We start from the raw sequence: 22,195 nt of genomic DNA on the forward strand, positions 1-22,195 counted from the left end.
GTGGGACTAAGGTACAGTTGGATTCCTGAATATGTATATGTCAATCCTGAAAGATAAGGTAATACTTTTATGCTGTTTAGCTGTATTAATGCAATTTATACTCACAGAAAATAAATATATTGACACTTTTAACTGATCAATAAATATTGATTATTATCAAGTACAGAATTGCAAGTATCCTGATGGTGACAACATGCAAAGACAAGTAATTTTGTTCCAATTATATGCTTGCTAATTAATGTAAGCACATTTCTAAATGCACAACAACTTAAAACAGTAGTAAACAAGTGAAGAACAAAATCATAAATAGAGAAGAGGTTCATGTGTCTTCCTTGCATGTCAATTTAAAAATAAAAGTTTTTGACAAAGGTATGTATGTACAGTATAGTTTCACAATGACAATGACACAAAGACAAAGGTAACAATCAAATCTATTAAAGGCATTATACAAGACAGTCACCTAAGAAATAAAAGGAATAATTTATCAAATTACATGATTGTAGGTGATTTTTTTTCTTGATGACATTCTATTTAATGCAATGCAAATAACTGTAGTCTGACATGCCAAACTAATTAAATTAGACTTTCACGTAAGACCATAGAACAGCCGGCTTCATTATTTCCAACTGAAAGACTAACAGTTTTCAGATAATCCTTCCTGGAGTTTAGAGTGTACTTTCCAACAGGTTCTAAATTTAGGGACATTAACATTGCTGCAGTTTACGATTCCATCAATTTACTTCTTCTTATTCCTAAATCTGTGACCACACTGTGTTACATATTAAAACAACATTGGACAGGTGGGAGACATGTAATTGTAGTATGTAGGACACAGAGTGTCTGTGTTACTAGGTCAGTCAGTAAGTAGGCCGACCAATAAGTTGGGTGGTCAGTAGTCTGCGTTTGTTGGTCCATTCTCTACAAACTAGCTGGATGAAAACTGAAAAAGGATTTGTTAGTCACTGATAATGCTTTGATGCAGATCAAGTAGGAGTGAGGAGTGTAGCTGTAGCAGGATTCACCTCTTTTGCTGGCTAATCTGATGTCTGTGTTGGGCTCTACATAGCCAGGACTGTAATAGGATGTTTGTGTCTGTATTAGTCCCTGAAGAGCAAGCCTGTCTTTCTTTCTCACTTGCTCTGTCAAGCCTGTCTTTCTTTCTCACTTGCTGTTTTGCTTAGTCTGCATTGGTTTTTAAGTCAAAGTAGGAGTTTCCCTAGCTGACTATGTCTGACTGGGTAACCTAACCTATCTACTGTTTCATTTAGAGACCAAACAGTGTGAGAACATGATTAAAATGGCTACGGTGGACAATACACTAGCTAATTTGACATATTTTAATGTTTATATCTGTTTCTATCCTTAACAGAGTGAGCAGGATGAAAACATGCTTGCCATGGCTGGAGATGATGTAGACGTACCTGAGGAGTTGCTCAAGATGGTGGACGAGGACGCTACTGAGGAAGAAGACAAAGACTCCATCTTGGGTGGCATTCAGAATCTCCAGAACATGGACATGGACCAGCTAAAGGAAAAGGCCTCAGCCACAGTGACAGAGATTAAAGCTAAGGCAGAGGAGAAATGCTCCATCATGTAAATAAATAAAATTGATGATTTCAGTTAATTGATAAAGGATGAGTCCTACATTCCTTTTGAGTCAATATTCTTTTTGTCATTTACCAGAGTCCTGTTCATGTATTGAGGTAAAGTGTGGTGAAAAGATGGCTTAAGTGGAAGGTTCCACCATGCAGAAGAACTAGATTTAAAATTGGTATTTGAGATCTTTCAGTCTGCTTTTAGTGTCTTGATTAAGACTGTTCTGGGAGAACTTTTAGATAGGTTCTATTGGTTCCATTGCACCAGGCATTGCTCAGTCAAGCACAGCTGAAAGAAAACAAATACAATATGAAACCACCTTCTCTCCACCCCCTATCCATGATTATAGCTGTGAAAGTTCCTTGAAGACATACTGTATGTCCAATGGCAAAGGGTTTTGTTGGAAACTTCCTAAACAACCTCTTGTGCAAATGGTCTGTTTTGATGTGCCCCTCTTAATTAGCAGTATAGCAGTACAAAACATATGTGTGTGAATAAATGAAGTTTTAGACTGTTTCTTCCCCATCTGTCCTTTTGTGTTTTTCTCTGTATTTCATCCTGATTCATTAAATAATTAACAAATTATTTTCTGAAGAAATAATAGTCAACTTGGGCAATTTTCCTACATAAATGCAACTGGCAGTAAAGTGGACAATTGAAAAATGCTTTCTGTTGCGTATACCCCTAGCCACACATACAGTTCAACAACTTTGACAATTATCTCACTGTTAATTTAAAACCACATGCATACACCAAGGAAGAGATAAATACTTGCGGTTTTGCACAAATCATCATATAAATAAAAGATGTAGGTTTTATTCACTGTAAATTAACATAGACACTTACACTTTAGTAATGTTTAGGATTCTAGATTAAATTATATAAACATATATTAACTGTTTGTCTATTGTGCAAGTAGAATGATACATGTTTATGGAGAACTCATTGACTAATAAAATGACTGTCTTGTATAAATGAATGTATTATTTGCCATTATTTCTGTTTTATATTAGTTCCCAAATATAAAGTAATCTATTTACAAATTCATCTATTTCTAACAAGTGTAAGAAAACTGATTTTGGACCACAAACAATCAAACACACAGATTAAGGGACTCAGATTAGATTTAAAATATGTAATGAGTCTTTATTGGTGATTTTTTTGCAACTGTTGCTTGGTTGGTTAGGTCGAATGAGAAGAAAATTGCGTTGTGAATTTCACATGAGCCCAATGTGTAGAATTCATTGGATTGGAGATTTGCTGGTAAAAGATTAGCTACTAATAGGATCAAGGTTGCCAAGGAGGTTGTCCTATCTCATCATGTAACTACATATGTCACTGTCTTAAATTATTGGATAGTACCCAGTTAATTAGTAAGGAATATACAACACGTCATGTTTTATTGGGGACTGTTGAGTCACTTTTTGCTGTATTTAAAAGTCACAAAAGTTAGATTTTCAACATTTAGATGCCTCAAAGGTCCCTGTAAAAGGTGGGGACAACGTCGGCGTTCCCGGAGGCAGGCCCAGCGACCAGTTCAGGAGACCCCCCCCATACAATTTTAGGGGGTGGCTATGGGGGCCTTTGGGGAGGAGGAATGAGAGCCTCCTCTGCCTCCCAAGCTCGGGTACCGAGCACCAGTCCCCCGGTCCCCCCGCACCAGAACTCCAGTGCTTTCCTCCTCCCAAGGCTACAGGGGCTGTCTCAAGACTCCAGTGCCGGTCCCTTGCCCTGAGCCTCCCTGTGTTCTGGTGCCCCGACTTGCCTCGGGGTCGGAACTTCTCCTCGCTCCCTGTACTGATTCGGGGGGGAGCATCCTCCTGGTCCCACGGCGCCTCCAGTTCCCATCGGTATCTGCAGTTCCCCCTGTGCTTCCTGCTCCACGGAGATTCTATGCTGTTTGTATTTGTTGTTTAAGCCAAAGGACGTGAGCAAGTTGTGTGTTCTGCATAATTGCCTGGAAAACGTTACAAACTGGATGTCCAATACATTTCCTCAGTTAAACACTGATAAAACCAACGTTTTTATTATTGCCCCCCCCCCATCTATTTCCGATGAAGTAAAAAAATATGGTGCCTGTGGCCAGATATTTTGGAGTTTACTTTGATCCAGACTTACAATTTGAATATAACACAAAAAAATTGAGCAGTCTTGCTTTTACCAACATTACCAGAATAAGATCGTTTTTATCATTTGAGGACACTGAGAAAATTATATATGCTCTCATTTAATCTTGCCTAGACTACTGTAATGCTTTGTTTACATGCCCCAACAATAGGTCCCTAGGTAAACTCCAAGTTATACAGAAATCAGCTGCCAGATTTACAAGGAGTAAATCAAGGTCACATATAACCCCAATGTTGGCAGCTCTACTTTGGTTACTGGTACATTTCAGAGAAGATTTTTTTTCTACTTATCACTTTTAAGGCACTACATTACGTTAGTGACATGCTCAACCCATACTGCACTGTTAGACCTCTCAGATCAGCTGAAAAAGTACTTCTGGCTGTCCTGGAGTCCAGACTGAAAACTAAAGGGAACCAGGCTTTTGTTATTTGGGCCCCTAGACTCTGGAACAGCCTACCACAGAATGTCAGAGATGCTAAATCAGTGTATTCTTTTAAATCTTACCTAACAACTCATTTTTATAAGATGGCTTTTACAAATATTTTATCATTGGGATTTTATATACTTTTTACTTACTTTTACTTTTTTAAATTAAAAATGTTTTTATATATTTAAATTTTAATGTATTTTTATTTTTATTGTGTGTAAAGCACTTTGTTGTAACTGAAATTGTTAAATAATAATAACTTTATTTGTATTGCACGTATTATAACATAATGTTCTTGTATCAGATTGCTTATATTGCTGTCAAGGTCAAAAGGAACTGTATACAAAATTAAGATTGAGCATCTGTGGGAACAATAGACTTATTGTTAATGTTTCATTCAGTTGTTAGATTCAAAAGAAATAGATGTAATTAATTCACTAAATTGACTACTCGTAGCCCTGGATATTGTCATTCATCCAGCAGACTAAACAATTGAGTATGAATGAATAGTTAATAAACTTTATACAATATATTTATCCCACCCCAGAAATATAAACTAAAATATGTTTGTGTTAAAAAGTTATATATTTTGTTAAATTAATAGTTATTGACAGACTATATTCAGCACTGCTTACTTGTGGAGTTCCTACTGCCCCACTGATCACCTCTTTTGCAAACAGAGGATAATGTCACCTTCTGCAATTAGGTAAAGCTAAATAGTTTTAAGGGTTTTACTTCTTTTGGGTAAAAAAAAACCCAACAACTAATCCCTTTAAGCAGCGTGTGGGCCAGGGATTATCAAACTGCTGTCAATCTTTGTTTAGTGTTAATTACACATATCCCTCACAATATTGACGAAGTTAAGACATTTCCCCAATTATTTGCACCTCAATGGCAGGCCCATTGGCCCACTGGGCCACACAAGGGCTTGTGTGGTTAACCTCAATGTAATAAGGTGATGTACTGCTTAGGCCTAAAGATATAACAATGTAATGATGTGAACTATGACATATCAAGTGGTTAGTTAATGGAGCAGAAGCCATAGTAGCGTTCTTGTTCACACATAATAGGATACAACAGGCTTAGAAGCCCACTCAACTCATTCAACACATTCAACCAAACTTGAAGTAGGTCCAATTATCAAGATAACTGGCTGATGTCTACATTGGAGAACAGCTATAGCTGTTTTTAGCTTTAACTAATCATATATTGTTTTCATTGCTTAGTTTATCTAATTGCAAATTAACCAACTATAATAGTTTCTAAATGTTTTGTAGACTATTATATTCTTAACAAAGAGACCTATAAGGGCTTCGCAAAACTAGTAGACTTATTTAAAATCAATAGAATTAAGACATTTATGTAATTGAAAAGTAAAAATAAAGAATTTCAGTTTTCAACATTTAATCATGTACATTTCCTCTCTGAGGTAGCTTGTAATATGCCAAAAAATATATAAATAATTGTTTAACCAAACAGTTCATATGTATGCCGCAGGCAATCACTTCAAACTAAAGTGCGTATGACACTTGTATTTTGGAAGAATAATATGTGAGTGTGTTGCTTGTTTTGATAGTAATGTCTTAACCCTTTGATTAAGATACCAGTCAAATGTTAATCTGAGATCTTGCAATCTGTGTCCTGACTGAAAATCTTGTAATTATGATTTTGTTCTCTGACTACCTTAAGCCATAATCTCCAAACCATTCCTTTTTCAGGGCATGAGCTTGTTTGTGTCCTAAATGGCAATCTATCCCCTAAATAGTGAACTACTTTTGAACAAAGCTGTGTGGGCCCATAGTCAAAAGTAGATGATATACCAAATAGGGTGCCATTTGGCACGCAGGCCAGTGACATCTGGAGATGGTGGGAAAGATGGTTTTAAGATTTATGTAAGGCAGTTTATAAACACTGAATGACAAGGCAGTTTATAAACACTGACTGACTGACTGGCATGACTGAAGACTTGGGGAGGAGTTAGCAAAGCCTAGCTCAGCATTGGTTCAGTGTGGACTATGTAGATACCCCTAAACCCAGTACTTAGGCAATCTGAAAATGACATCCCCCTTTTGACGTGTGGTGGTTGGGAGGTGGGGGCTGTCACATGGACGGAGGGTCTTACCAGGGGGGACTTCTTTATAAACCCCATAAGACACAGCCTTGTCTTTATGACAAGACCACTATGGAGTGCCAGCTACCCAGCAAACAAGAGCCTTTACTGATCTCTTGAAATGGATGACTACTATTCACAATTACCATAGATAATTGGATTCTAACAAAAAACCACTGGAATTGTTTTTTATAATTCAACATTTTCTTATTCAGCATAGCCTACTTTTGTTGTCAGTAGAATTTTCTCCTGATTGAACATTAATTTATCTGTGTAAATTTTTTTGATAACACTTTAAATAGCAAATGTGGCTTCTTGGTTCAACTCCCGAAGTCATGGAAGAGCGCCTGTCACCTTCTGCACGTTTTATCCGAAGTCCCGGGAATAATCACAATCTAGCAGCAGCGAGGGTTCACAGTATTGAAGCAATTTTGGGATATAAAGACGAAAACATTTGTCATCAATCTGTCTCCTACAATGGATCGGCAAAACTCACTGATAACAGAGGGAACGGAATTATATCACCCTTAAAGAAAGAGGACAACCCACAGCATTTTGAAAGTAAGTGACACGGGCAATATAAGTGATTTAGTGACTTGATAACCCTTGACTGAGTCAAAATGCAACCATGCTAGTATACTTTTCGACCGCAGAATAAAATGTTACATGTAAACGCCTGTATTACACATGTAAACGCTTGTATTACATTGTATGTTTTGCAGGTGTTTGCTGCAGCAGTTCTAGGGCCTCTGCCAGTCCTGATTCACCTGACGGGGAGGATAAACTGTCGGATGACGAGAACCCAAAGAAGAAACATCGGCGCAACAGGACAACGTTCACTACCTTTCAACTCCATGAGTTGGAAAGAGCGTTCGAAAAGTCGCATTATCCTGATGTCTATAGCAGAGAGGAGCTCGCGCTTAAAGTCAATCTTCCAGAAGTCCGAGTTCAGGTAAATTATGAGCTAAATCGGGTCCGCGTTTACAAAAAGTATGTTTTAAATTTAAAATAAGGAAAACAAAGTGTTTCAGTGTTTCTTAAAAATCGTCTCAACAGAAGTTTGAGACATTTCAAAGTTGTGCCTCAGTGTAATAACAGTATTTATAATATGTGGCTCCTGACATTAATCCGTTTTAATCCGTTTTCTTTTATTATAATTAGCCTACAAAAATGTTTCAGATATCAATAGCCTCTAGTTGTTATATTAAGAACGCTTAAATTCTAGCACTGCGCAAATTATCTGCCAATTAGCTTAATTATCCCTGTTATGTAAATAGTATAATAGTAGGCTACACATAGCTTACATCTATTCAAAGTTAATAGCCTATCAGTTTTAACTTTTCCATTCTTTGAAATGATCTAGCTTAAGTCTAAGAAGGTGATGTATATTCTAAATGTGGGCCAGTGCGTTGTGTATGCCGTTAATGACGTACAGTAAGAAATATATTTTAACTTCTCATTGATTTTAAAACAATTTCCGGTAAGCTTTTGCAAAATTACCACTACTTTTTTCCTAAGCATTTTAGATATGCATTACAGTTGTGCGTACAGCTATTGATCAATTGTCAAACATTCGTTTTCCATCTTTTAAAGGTGTTAATTCAAGTAAATCTGTTTTAACATTCTTTTCAATATCTTTTTGATGATAAAAGATATTTCAAATGATGTATCATCATATTCAATACATATCATGTGTAATATTATGATTGTGATTTATTTGTAAAATCAATTGCAGCAGTTATATTTGCTACAGCACCATTTAGAATTTTTTTTTTGCTTTTATCAAAAAGGGTCAATCTCAGCAGATAAGCTTCCTGATTAAATATATATTTTTATAACTTTATTTTATCTTCCATTCATCTGTATTCTCATTGATAGGGTTCTGTAGGGTATTTCAATACTGCACATATTATTTAAAAGTGGCTCTGAATCTTTTTCTGTGGGTAATCACCACTGGTGTACTAATGTTGAATTCCAGAATGTAATCAAAATGTTATGATGATTCCATCCCTAGGTGTGGTTCCAGAACCGTAGAGCCAAGTGGCGTCGTCAGGAGAAGCTGGAGGTGAGCTCCATCAAGCTCCAGGATACTTCCTCCCTCCTGTCTTTTGGCCACTCCCCTTCCCAATCGCTAGGCTCCGGGCTACAGCTGGAGCCCTGGCTTAGCACCCCCATCACCAGTTCAACCCCCCTGCAGTCCCTGCCTGGGTTCATTACCAGCCCCTCTCAGGGCCTCCCAGCAGCTTCCAGCTATACCCCTCCGCCCTTCCTCAACTCCCCCAGTTTCGGACACCACAACCTGCCTCATATTGGTTCTATGTGTCCTCCTCCACCTCCTCCGTACCAATGTTCCATGGCTGGGTACATCGACAAGATAGCTATGGAAGAGACAGATCCCCGTAACTCCAGTATTGCGTCTTTGAGAATGAAGGCTAAGGAGCATATTCAGTCAATTGGGAAGACATGGTGAGGATAGATGCTGGCTGCATTCACATAAGGCCATGCTAAGACTTAAAAACTACTTCTGCATGTAATGCTGCTGTGCTATGGACATACATTCACTGTCGTATAGGACTTTCCTCAATGGACGTGTTTCGATTTTTCAATTATTTTCATTAATGTCTCAGTCAGTGTTTGTTTTGTTAATTGTCAGTATTAAAGGAGCAACACAGTCTAGTTTCAGATATAAGTTTTATTATGAGGTTTATTTGTCATGTCACGCTTACAGACAATGTACAGTGTACTTTTAGCTAGCAATTACGGATGCCACTGAGGAGAAAGTGGAACTGTGAACATTTCAACATTTGTCACTTGCCTGCAACCTTCTCTATGTAAATATTTTCATCCCTGTTTTAAAATTTGTGTTTGGTTATGTTAAAATAACATCCACTAAGGCATCAGATCCCAAGTATTTATTATTGTTTACAAGCTTTTTTTTAGATACCTTTCTTTAATTCTCCTTTTATTTTGTGCTCTTCACTTTGCAAATTTACATGACAAAATGTCCATTTGTTGTAATCAGTGCTTGTCTGTACGTTAAGGATTTTATGAAAATAAACCATCCATTCTGTATGTACAACAATCATCCAAGCTGGCAATATGTAGACTAATTTATTTGGCAATTCTCAAGTCTATTTTCATATCACCCATTACATACATATGTGTATTTGAGTCATACTTGAATTATGGTGGCATTTGGGCATGACAGTAAAATGTATTTTACAGTATATACTATTGTTTAATCTCTTATAGTACATCTTCTCATTGAAAATGGTAGCTTAATGGATTTAAATATTTGTTATCTATTTGTTTCAGCAATTCCATCCCCATTTCTCTCAATTTTGTATCATTCCGTTGAGGATATGATATGAACGATTCATCTCAAGTCAAAGTTCAGGTCATGCATTTTTCTATACATAACCCACCAAGCCTTGCTAGTCAGTCTAACAAACACTTTGGAGGAAACTGTTCAAACTGTCAACCTCAGTCAGTTAGTAGGCAACCAACCCACTACAAGGACCCACAAAAAAAGAAGAGTTAAGGACTCTTCTGCCAATCTACATTTCTGGACGACAGACGTATTAAGCAATTGGAACCTCCTGGTCGCTACCTTCTGTGTGAGACCCTTGGATTGAACTCCGGGTTTAGTGGAACCTCAGCACTATGATGTATTGTTTAAGAGGGCTGCGCCATTATGGATTCCTTCAAGTAGTTTTTGGTATTATCATAACCTTGTGCCATCAGTGGGAGTTATAACACAAAGGATATCATAGAACAATGATAACAGCCATGATACATTTTGGATAATTTATTATTTTCTGAAAGAGAGGCCCAAAATGCTTAATTCTCCAGCAATCAGTCTTTTTAAAAGATTTTTAAAGTGATATCCTTTTGATAATAAAAGTGATTTTCCTTAACTGAAATGGACAAAAACCATGTTATACTTTTGGATTTATAGTGGTCCAGCGCTCTCAGCCATAGCCTTTCCTACGTACGTATAGTTATCTTTCCCCATTATATCTAACAAATAATGTAAAAACTATTCCCAAAAAATATCTTCAATATAGGCATACAGATACAGTAACAGTTTGCTCCCTGAGGAAATTCTCAAGGCCTTTGTATATTTTCCAATCAAGGAATTTGTCAGCAGTGCATCAATGACAGTATGGTTGGATGCACATTTTAGTAGTAAAATAAAAAATGTAGTAGTCTTTGTTTCTGTTGATTTATCAGCCTTATTCTAAAATAGATTAAATCGTTTTTGTCTCATTATCTATGCACAATACCCCATAATAGCAATGTAAAAACAGGTGATGAGATTTTTTTTTCAAATCTAGTACAACCCTGTTTCCAAAAAAGTTGGGACACTGCGTTAAAGGTAAATAAAAACAGAATGCAATCAGGTGCAAACCATTTAAACATTATATTCAATAGAAAATAGTACAAAGACAACAAATCAAATGTTGAAACGGAGTAATGTTATTGTTTCTTGAAAATATATGCCAACTTTGAATTTGATGCCAGCAACATGTTTCAAAAAAGTTGGGACAGAGGCAACAAAGGACTTGAAATGTTGTGTAATGCTAAAACACTAAACCTGGTGAAATATCACACAACTAATTAGGTCATTTGGCAACAGGTCAGTAACATGATTGGGTATTAAAAGATAATTCCAGAGAGAATGGGTCTGTCAGAAGTGAGGATGGGGTGTGGTTCACCACTCTGAAAGACTGTGTGGGCAAATAGTGTAACAATTTAAGAATAACGTTTCACAATGTAAAATTGCATGAATTTGGGGAACTCATCATCTATAGTAGACAATATCATTAAAAGATTCTGAGAATCCAGAGAAATCTCTGTACACAAGGGACAAGGCTGAAAACCAATATTGGATTACCGTGATCTTAGGGCCCATTCTGTAGTGGAAATCACTGCATGGGCTCAGGAACACTTCCGAAAACCATTATCTGTAAACACAGTTTGTCACTGCATCCACAAATGCAAGTTAAAACTCTACCATGCAAGGAAGAAAGCAGACATAAACAGGATCCAAAAGCACTGGCGCCTTCCCTGGGTGAAAGCCTTGCTTATTTCAGTAAGACAATGCCAGAACATATTTGGAATTTATTATAACAGCATGGATCCGCAGTACATGAGTCTGGATGCTAAACTGGCTTGCCTGCAGTCCAGAACTGTCACCCATTGAAAACATTGGACACATAATGAAACGAAAAATACGTACAGTGGGGAGAAAGTATTTGATACACAGCCGATTTTGCAGGTTTTCCTACTTAGAGGTCTGTAATTTTTATCATAGGTACACTTCAACTGTGAGAGACAAAAATCCAGAAAATCACATTGTATGATTTTTAAATAATTAATTTGAAATGTTATACTGAAATGTATTTGATCACCTACCAACCAGTAAGAATTCTGTCTCTCACAGACCTGTTAGTTTTTCTTAAAGAAGCCCTCCTGTTCTCCACTCATTACCTGTATTAACTGCACCTGTTTGAACTCGTTACCTGTATAAAAAGACACCTGTCCACACACTCAATCAAACAGACTCCAACCTCTCCACAATGGCCAAGACCAGAGAGCTGTGTAAGGACATCAGGGATAAAATTGTATACCTGCACAAAGCTAGGATGGGCTACAGGACAATAGGCAAGCAGCTTGGTGAGAAGGCAACAACTGTTGGCATCATTATTAGAAAATGGAAGAAGTTCAAGATGACGGTCAGTCTCCCTCGGTCTGGGGCTCCATGCAAGATCTCACCTCGTGGGGCATCAATGATCATGAGGAAAGTGAGAGATCAGCCCAGAACTACACGGCAGGAACTGGTCAATGACCTGAAGAGAGCTGGGACCACAGTCTCTAAGAAAACCATTAGTAACACATTACAATCCTGCAACACACGCTCAAGCCAGCGCATGTCCAGGCCCGTCGGAAGTTTGACAATGACCCTCTGGATGATCTAGAGGAGGAATGGGAGCTTTTTGGTCTAAACTCCACTTGCCATGTTTGGAGGAAGAAGGATGAGTACAACCCCAAGAACACCATACCAATTGTGAAGCATGGTGGAAACATCATTCTTTGGGGATGCTTTTCTGCAAAGGGGACAGGATGACTTCACCGTATTGAGGGGAGGATGGATGGGGCCATGTATCGCGAGATTTTGACCAACAACCCCCTCCCTCAGTAAGAGCATTGAAGATGGGTCGTGGCTGGGTCTTCCAGCATGACAAAAACCCGAAACACACAGCCAGGGCAAGGAGTGGCTCCGTAAGGAGCATCTAAAGGTCTTGGAGTGGCCTAGCCAGTCTCCAGACCTGAACCCAATAGAAAATCTTTGGAGGGAGCTGAAAGTCTGTATTGCCCAGCGACAGCCCCGAAACCTGAAGGATCTGGAGAAGGTCTGTATGGAGTAGTGGGCCAAAATCCCTGCTGCATTGTGTGCAAACCTGGTCAAGAACTTCAGGAAATGTATGATCTCTGTAACTGCAAACAAACGTTTCTCTACCAAATATGAAGTTCTGCTTTTCTGATGCATCAAAAACTTATGTCATGCAAAAAAATGCAAATTAATTACTTAAAAATCATACAATGTGATTTTCAGAAATATTTGTTTTAGATTCCGTCTCTCACAAATTTACAGACTTCTACATGCTTTGTAAGTGGGAAAACCTGCAAAATCGGGTGTATCAAATATTTGTTCTCCCCACTGTAAAAGGAGACCCTGAACTGTTGAGCAGCTGAAATCCTATTTCAAGCAAGAATGGGAATACATTTCACTTTCAAACAATTGGTCTCCTCAGTTCCCAAACATTCACTGAGTATTGTTAAAAGAGGAGCTGATGCAACACAGTGGTAAACATGCCCCTATCACAACTTTAAAAAGTTTTGCTGGAATCAAATTCTAATTGGACATGTATTTTTACAAAAACAATAACATTTCTCAGTTTCAACCTTGGATATGTTGACATTATACTATTTTCAATTAAATATAGGGATAAATGATTTGCACATAATTGCGTTCTGTTTTTATTTGCATTTTATGCAGTTTCCCAACTAAAATATTTAACTGAAATATCACATTAATGTTAAGTATGAAGACTTTTTCCTATGATATTCAAAACTGTGGTAAATTCAATTGATTGGACATGAATGTAGTAAATACACAATTCAAATTTTGGTAAATTTTATTGATTGGACATGATTTGAAAAGGCACATAACTGACTACATAAGGTCCAACATTTAAGGTTACCAAAAAGTATCTGCAGCATTGAAGATCAACAATATTTATAGCTTTTTATAGAAAGTCACCACCCCCTTTCTAAATGTTCACCTGTTGTTGCCATACAAACTGAAATAGAAAAACAATAAAAACAAGAAACACCTTTTGCTTGAATTACAGCCACAAGTCTCTTTGAATACGCTCTACAAACTTAGCACACTTAGACTGAAATATTTGCCTATCCTTCTTTGCATAATTGCATGGTGGCTCAGTCATGGTGCTCAGTCAAACTGCTTGGTGACTGCTTATTGATTACCCTTTTCGAGTCATTCCACAGATTGGGATTTAGGTTGGGGCTCTGACTAGGCCACTCAAGAACATTCAGCTTCTTGTCCTTCAGCCACCACACGCTTGCTTTAGTGGTGTGCTTTGGCTCATTGTCATGTTGAAAAGTAAATCATCCCATTTTCAACTTCCTGGCAGATGGCTGCATGTTCTCCTCAAGAATCAGTCAGTATTTTACACTGTCCATTTAAATCTTTGGCTAGAAAGATGTTTTGAGTTTTGCCAGACAATTTGGGCTCATCTGACCACAGCACCTTTATCCACTTGACCTGGGAATCTACAATGTGCTTTTTGGCAAAGCTCAAACGAGAAATTGTGTTGCCTTTTTTGAGGACAGTTTTTTTCAGATGTGTGGTGTGCTTGTGATATTGTCATCACATGTACACATTGACCATTGTTTGCCGATTCCTTCAAAGTTGTCACTGGCGTCTTGGTAGCCTCTCATATCAAACTCCTCCTAGCTCGATCATCCATTTTGGAGGGATGGCCTGATCCATGCTGGGTGGTACCATATACCCTCCACTTTTTAATAATTGTCTTAACTCTGCTCCAAGGGATAGAAAAAGCCTTTGAAATCTTTTTATATTCATCTTCTGACTTTGTACCTTTCCACAACTTTATCTCGTAGATATTTCGAAAGTACCATAGTGAATTCTTTGCTTTGAATTGCACTACTAAGAGGAGGAGTCTGCTGTGATCTACTGCAGTTATTCTGAACTCATCAAAGTCACTACAGTTGATCACAGATGGAAGTCAATTTGCTTGATTTGTGATCTGGAAGGTGGTTCAAGAATGGAAGGTGGCTGACAGACCCATCCTCTTTGAAATGATCTTTTGATATTGAATCATGTTAATGACCTGTTGCCAATTGACCTAATTAGTTGTGTGATATTCCACCTGGTTTAAGTTTTTAGCATAACACAACTTTTCCAGTCTTTTGTTGCCTCTGTCCCAACTTTTTTGAAACGTGTTGCTGGCAATTTTGTGCTAATAAATGCTGGACTGGCCATCTGGCAAATCTGGCAGAGGTGCAAAACCATCTTTCACCAGGATGGGCAGTTTGTTGTAATAATAATCTGTATTGAGCGTTTGGCTAACCATTGGGCAACGTCGGGGCCTATAACAAGATGGGATGGCCTGATTACCTGATGGCTTAGCTGAGGTTGTTCAAATGTGCATCAAATGGAGTGGTACCTGATCAGACAGTTAGGCTACTTCTCCTTAATCTTAAAAAAAGACAATGGATCATAATAAACAGTTGGTGATTCTGCACGCATTTAAACTTCCTTTAGCACAATTTACCAATCTTCCTTAGTACATGTGTTTATATCACTTGTATTTGACCTGAAACAACATGATCTTTTTAATAGGGAAGGGCCAAAAAGAGTGTCTCTATCAAAATAGAGTAACGTTTAAAAAAAAGAATGACATGTTGCACCAATACTTTGCACATGGATAAGAATGAGAACAGCTGTGGCCAGGGGGAACAGGTAGACAATATTATTTAGATGACGAAGTTCAAAAGAAATGCATTACAACTGTAATTGAGCACTGTCAGTATCTGGTATCTGTGGGGACGCTGTGATGTGAGCTAGTGTAGCTACAGTGCCAAGGCTGGATTCATTTCCCAGTCCACCCCTGATACCCTGTGTCTGAAGGTCAGCTTGAATCTGTGTGGAAGCTGAATGTAAACAATCCTTCACTTGTGTGCATTTTGTGGGCATTTTTCTCTTGCGGCCATATCCTAGCAGGTTGGCTACAATTGCATGGGCCTTAAACATCTTCATAACATTACATACGGTGAAAAAAGTAACATCAAGGTGTCTGGAGTTGTAACCTTGAGATTGTCCATACAATTCCCTGGTTTTGTTCTTTTTCTCCATGGTGCTGTTTTTTAAAACCTTTTCTTCTAGAATATCACGCAAGGATGGCAATACCTTTGGCCACCACTCTTTATATATTACCACAGAATTTCTGTCTTTTCAGTTTGCTTTCACTGAATATTTTAAACATAAAATAAACTGGTTTTATAGTCACCCTTATTGTGAACTGAAATGTCAAGTCAAAGAGTGGCGTAACAGACAAAGTGAACATGGTTGCCTCTTCCCTCTAGTGGACAATAGAGTTATGAGTGCATGGTTACGTTATGATGTCTCCTACGCCTGGTTTTCCAATATATATATATAAAAAAAAAAATGTTAATACATAAAAACTATTTTTTAAACAAACATTTACAAGAACAAGGGCAATCAAAATAAATGTTGTGACACCACTAGAGATTTACAATGAAGATGAAAACAAGATAAAACTAGTCCCTCTCTAGACCAGGGTGAAAGACAAAGCTGTCAAACAGTGTGTCCTGAAAAATAATCCACATTGGCTATGTAAAAAAGTCTGACCCCTTCATTTTCTCCTCATTTTATTATAGACTTAATTTACAATTGATAAATTTTGGCCATCAATCAACATACAGTTATGTACGAGAAGTGAAAACAAGTTATAAAAAACTATGACAATCAATTTTAATAAAGGAAACATTTAAATATCTCATGTACTCATGTATTCAGTATATTGTAGAAGCGGCTTTGGCGGCTTTGCACACTTGAATTTCCCTCCGAAATTTCCTGCAGCAGATTCTTTCATTCTTCATTGGAGTTCATTTCAAGCTCTGTCAGACTAGATGGTTAGCATCAGTGAACTGTGATCTTCAGGTCTCCCCACAGATGATCGATGGGCTTCAAGTCTGGGCTTTGGCTGGGCCACTCAAGGACTTGTCCCAAAGCAACTTCAGTGGTTGTGTCTCAGCTGGGTGCTTTGGGTTGTTGTTGCCCCTAAAGATGACTCTTTGTCCCAATCTGAGGTGCTGTGCACACAGAATCATCCCCATGGCACAAGGCACTCACTACCATGTCAGGATGGTATTAGCCAGGTATTGAGCAGTACCTTCTTTCACCATACTCAGGTTTCCAACTAACCAACCTACTGTACCATAAAGGCCTGACTAATGAAGTATTGCTGCTATGGTTGTCCTTCTGGCCATTTCTCCCATCTCTGCACCTTTGTTAACGTGACCAATGTGTTCTTGTTCACCAACCTGACCAAGGCCCTTCTTACCCAATTACTTATTTCTGCCAGACAGCCAGAAGAGTATTGGTGGTCCAAACTTTGTCTATTTCACTATGATGGAGCTCACTGAACTTTGTTTTACAACCTTTCCCAGACCTATGACTTGACAGCATTTAAAAGGTCTGTTGAGACTTTCTTGGACATGCACTGTGAAGTGAGGACCTTATATTGACAGGTGTTTGCCTTTCTAAATCATGTCAGATCAATTGAATTTGGCACAACCTTATATAGACAGGTGTTTGCCTTATTAAATAATTTCCAATCAATTTAATTCAATAAAGGCAGACTAAAATTTCTAGAGACTTTTCAAAGATGATCAAAAGACACAGGATGCATCTGAGCTATAATTATATTGACAAGGCATACTGAATACATTAGTTCTTTCTGTTTTACATTTTAAAATAATTGTCACAAATGTCACAAAATATATTTTCACTTTATGAGGTATCATGTGATGTGTTTATATTAATGGCAAAACAAAAGTCAAGACTTTTAATTAAAAGTGAAAAAAAAGAAAGAGAAATATTGGGGTCTGAGTACTTGGCAAAGCCACTTGTAAGATCTAAAATGGCATTCTGAACATATGAAAATCAGAGAAATCAGAGAGAGTCCCAAAAGTGTTTCTGTAGCTGCACTACAGATAATAAACTTACTATCAGTAACATTTTAAATAATTACCCTAACCTTAACCTTTTTCATGACCCTTAAACTAAACCTTATTCTAAACCTAACCCTGACATCAGCAAGCAGTTTCTTATCAACAGATAGTTTATCAAACTGAAAGTTTGTTGTTAGTAATACTATTGAACTATCTATTGAACATCTACAGATGGAAATTGGGACTCTCAAAATAAAGTGAAACCAAAATCATGGGTCATTTTCTAAAAGTGAAATTATATTTAAAGATTTTCCAAAAGTATAATTAGAATTCACTCTTATAAGAATACACAAGCAGAATACACTTAGTAATTTCCTCCTCATTAGTCCATGTAAACACACCCCCACACACACATATTACTTCTACGCCAGTGTCTCAAAGTGGTTTGTTCTTCCATTACCTACCATTATCTACTATTCATCTGTAACAAATAAGGGGAGAAAAACAGAGTGGAAAACCTGCCTGGTGGATAGAGTGAAACAGGATGCGCTTAACCAAATGAAATTGTTCCAATTAACATTTCACATTGTGAGAAAGTCTGGAGCAGATAATTGAAACCATTGTTGTCTGGGGACAGCTGAGAGGAGAGGCATGAGTTTCTCATTATACACCAACTATGTTCCAAATGCTGCCCTATTTCCTACATAGGACATTACATTAGACCATAATGGCTCTGATCAAAAGCAATGCGCTCTATATGGAATATGGTAACATTTGGGATGCATATTTTCCTGTCTGCATGCACATTATGGCTCGCAAGCTCAGCTTGTTAGATACGTTCATTGCTGGCTGAATGAAAAACTCTATATATGTAAAAAAAAAAAAAAAACTAACTTAATTATTAAAACATATTTCAATATTTGTACTTCAGGGAGTTATTTAGTTAGAGAGAAGTAACTAAATAAAAGAGAGAAAACATCAAAATAAATAATAATAACTGGGAGCCAGCTGTGGTACGATCTTGTTTGCCTTCTTGTGGTGAATTTGTTCCCTTCACACTTTTTCCAGAATTGTCAGATAAAAATTAAGTTTAATATATATTTAAATAAGCATTGTACAAATTGAACTTATTTGTGAAAATTTGACAATTACCAGAATGGTACACATTTTAATAAAAGACTTAATGAGTGTCCCATTTTTATAATTCTCATAATACACTAACCACCTTTTGTGTACTATACATTTTTCTACATTTGTTTATGTAAATGAATACACAATTATACACAATGCAGTTATCACAATAATTTTAGATTTATTAAATGTTCTTTACACATGAGTGTTGATGAAAGAAATGTATTTTGAGTAGCATACAATACATAGTAGATAAAGATATGTAATTATTGTCCTCTGTTATACACTGTTATATTGGAAACAGGTGTGCTGGATACAATTCTTTAAACTGTTATAGTCTTTGTGTAGTGTAATTCATCTAGTAAGAGATGCAATCTAGAGCTGCCTGTCTGTCTTCAGCTGACACTAGCCAGTCGCTATGGAGAGGAAATACATGAAAACAATTTAGCACTCTTATCTGAACCAGGAAAACCTGTAAGTATTTGAAGATTTTGCATTTTACAGCAGTCACCTAAGGGACACTGGTTAAATTACTGACCTGTTTGTGGTATCTCTCTCTGTCCTTCTGTACCATCTTTGGGAGCTCCGGATGAAAGGGACTCCGTCTATGTCTCTGAGTCTGGTTCTCCAGTCCCCCCAGAGCCCTGAGGAAGGCTTGTACTAGCTTGGATGGCTGCACATATTCATCCAAATGCTTTTCTTCCTCTGCAGACTGTACATATACATAGTCGCCATCTCTAGTGTTGCTCTCCTCTGATCCAGACAGACTGTCAAGGCTTTTTTTTCCCATCAAGTGACCTGAAAAATGTACATATAGAATTTATGGATAAGCACTGGAAGTTTCAGAAATCAGATTTTTGTAGAGTACAATTATGTCATTGAGAGTTAAGTCAATTCAGATACTTATTATTTTCATGTCTACAGAGCAACATTTCAATAACAACAGGATTTCTCCAACCCAATTCTTTGTACAACCATAAAATAATTATCGAAAACATATCGAACAGTTGTTTTTCCATATTAAATCCTATTTGGGTTACAATTATTAAATCAGAAGGCAAAAAAAGTCCTTGAATTATTTAGAATTATTTTATATACTGTACATTTTCCATAATAGTGGAGATCTTACCTACGGCCCAGTGATTCCCTCGTGAGTACACTGTCCCACTGGCTTCTGATCTCTGAACAATGCACCATACATGAAAGTGATACAAACTAACAAGAATCCATAAGGATGTTTTGTAGGTACATGTACGGCACAGATCACCCATGATGCTGCTGAAGAAGTATACAGTCGTTTAATTGTTATTGACCTTATACCTGTCCAGTTTTAAAATTCACAACTAGTGGACTTCCATAATCACTTCATTTATTATCATACCATCCATCCTGGAGTTTGTCTTGACGTGTTTGCGAAGTCATACAGCTCTGAAGTAGACGACATTGAAACTTGTCCCTCGCAGTATACGTCAGTTGGGTTTGTAAAAATACACCCATGATGTTAAGTGAAAGATTCAAAGTGACAAATTGTGATAACCTGCCATTATGAAGCACCACTGGTATTGTGTGTGGAGATTGCATTCGCACGAGATGTCAGCGTCATTTCATTAATGGGTTGGTTCCTCTGCAGAGTTTGAACAGCCTCACTGGCACCCTAATCCTTACTAGTACAATACCTTTCAACAAACAAAAGTACTGTACTATGCAGGGAATAGAGTTCTATTTGGGTCACAGTTCTGGTAATAATACTTGCAAATTTGCTATTCTAGCAGGTGGTAAGAAATAAAGACTCATTCTATTTCATCACTATTTGCTGACCAGTGTAATGGGCCATTTCATTGACTTATTTATTTGAACAGTTATAGTCTGTAAATGTAATACTGGATAAATAGGATGGATTTGAATATAGTAAAGCAAAATAGATTAAAATGTATTTAAAACAATTAATATAAATACACTCAACACTCAAACACAAACTGACCATGAATAGCCAGCTTAGTAATTACAGTTCATCTGGATTTAAATAATACTAAACTATATCATCATGTGACACACTAACCTCTGATTTAGGGTTGTATATATTTTGTCTTACAAAGGGTTTCCAATCAAATAAGTAGCCACAATGGAGATAGGTAAAGAACACACAGCTAAAAGCAAGTGTTAGAAAATGGTACTTCATGTGCTGCCAGTTTGCAAACAAAGACAAAGATTGCCTTCTATCAATACTTTGTGCACAAAGATGAATAAATGAACACACAACCAAATGCCGGTTACCATGCGTACATTATATTATGGATTCAACTATTGTTTCTTTAGTTAATAGGAAAGAGCAACAACGAGTACAATAATGGGTGGCTGTGCTATTAAATTAATTATGGATTCTACCTCCATGAGAAATAATCATACTTGACTGATCACATTCATTTCATGTATTGACATACAGATCATTGTAGAGAAAGAGTAAAGATAATCAGTGTTGACAGATAAGTCCACCCACTATCCTTTCCCAGATACATGATGTAGGAACATTTGGTCTGGATAAGGTTGAGTGCAGCCTGGGGACTTTTCCCATATCAGGAAAGCCCTGCAGGACGTTAGTGTGTTTGGCCTTGTACTCATTTCTACCACAGTGGATGACATCAATTGAACAACCAACAAGAAGTAGCAATTAGTCACAGGGAAAGACGTCAGGCTTCAAATGAACAATTTGAGGTAATTATTAAGGCATTGTATTGTTTAAAGATAATGAGTTAGTCAGATCTGAGCAAATCACATATTGTCAGTTTTGTTTCAGTCTAAGCGTCAAGAGATGATCAAAACTAATTCAAATATTTAAATATATCGTCAAGAGATGATTCGTCAAGAGATGATTCAAATATATAATGCAATAGTCCAAAATGATTGGCACCCTTGAGAAAGATTAGCAAAAAGCATGTATGAAATAAACAACAAGTGTTATGAGCTATGCTATATTTTCCCAACATGTGGAATATTCTGTATTACACTGTACTGAATTACTGATTAAAGAAATATCTACTTATCCTTTACCTCAAATACAATTTTCCAAAACATTAAGTGAAATGATTACAACCCTTGTTGAGTACTTTTTAAACACTCCCCCAGGAAGGATAATGGCACTGAGCTTTTCCTAACATTTTTCTTTAAACTGGAAAACACACTGGAGAAGATCTTCCATTCCTCCAATAATAATAATATGTTTATGAACTGGCTCTTCAATTCAAACCTTAGGTTTTCAATGGGAAGGAAGTCCAGAGACTGCGATCAACATTTCAAAAGCAAGCAAGCAAATGTATTTATATACCACAATTCATACATTGAAGCAATTCAATGTGCTTTACAAAGAAAAAGAAAAATATAAAAATACAATAGAATAAAAACAATACTAGAATAAAAACATCAATAAAACAAAGGGACTCTAACCACTAAGGCAGACTCAAGATCAGATTGGTAAGATATTAGATTAAAATGTACTGTAC

At 37.1% G+C, this 22,195-nt stretch overlaps 3 protein-coding genes across 3 annotated transcripts in view; 2 read left to right on the top strand and 1 right to left on the bottom strand.

The window, feature by feature from the left end:
- Positions 1 to 2,571, top strand: part of cplx4a (complexin 4a) — a 14,576-nt gene extending 12,005 nt beyond the window's left edge. Inside the window, exon 3 of the mRNA XM_029125316.2 lies at positions 1,370 to 2,571. Within this exon, the coding sequence (XP_028981149.1) occupies positions 1,370 to 1,597 (228 nt within the window). The 3' untranslated portion in view covers positions 1,598 to 2,571. The remainder of the gene's footprint in view (positions 1 to 1,369) is intronic.
- Positions 2,572 to 6,201: 3,630 nt separating this feature from the next.
- rx3 (retinal homeobox gene 3) lies at positions 6,202 to 9,345 on the top strand. The gene is made up of 3 exons (XM_010868918.3): positions 6,202 to 6,821; positions 6,983 to 7,212; positions 8,275 to 9,345. Exons 1-3 carry the CDS (start codon positions 6,566 to 6,568, stop codon positions 8,728 to 8,730), a joined length of 942 nt encoding a protein of 313 aa, XP_010867220.2. The 5' UTR covers positions 6,202 to 6,565; the 3' UTR covers positions 8,731 to 9,345.
- Positions 9,346 to 18,857: 9,512 nt separating this feature from the next.
- Positions 18,858 to 20,213, bottom strand: grp (gastrin-releasing peptide). The gene is made up of 4 exons (XM_010868917.3): positions 20,080 to 20,213; positions 19,828 to 19,976; positions 19,237 to 19,496; positions 18,858 to 19,114 (listed from the first exon to the last, which is right to left on the bottom strand). The coding sequence occupies exons 1-4, from the start codon at positions 20,193 to 20,195 to the stop codon at positions 19,094 to 19,096; spliced, it is 546 nt and encodes a 181-aa protein (XP_010867219.3). The 5' UTR covers positions 20,196 to 20,213; the 3' UTR covers positions 18,858 to 19,093.
- Positions 20,214 to 22,195: the final 1,982 nt, after the last annotated feature.

This window comes from Esox lucius, chromosome 14 (genome assembly GCF_011004845.1).
Source record: "Esox lucius isolate fEsoLuc1 chromosome 14, fEsoLuc1.pri, whole genome shotgun sequence".
NCBI classification, from domain to species: Eukaryota; Metazoa; Chordata; class Actinopteri; order Esociformes; family Esocidae; genus Esox; species Esox lucius.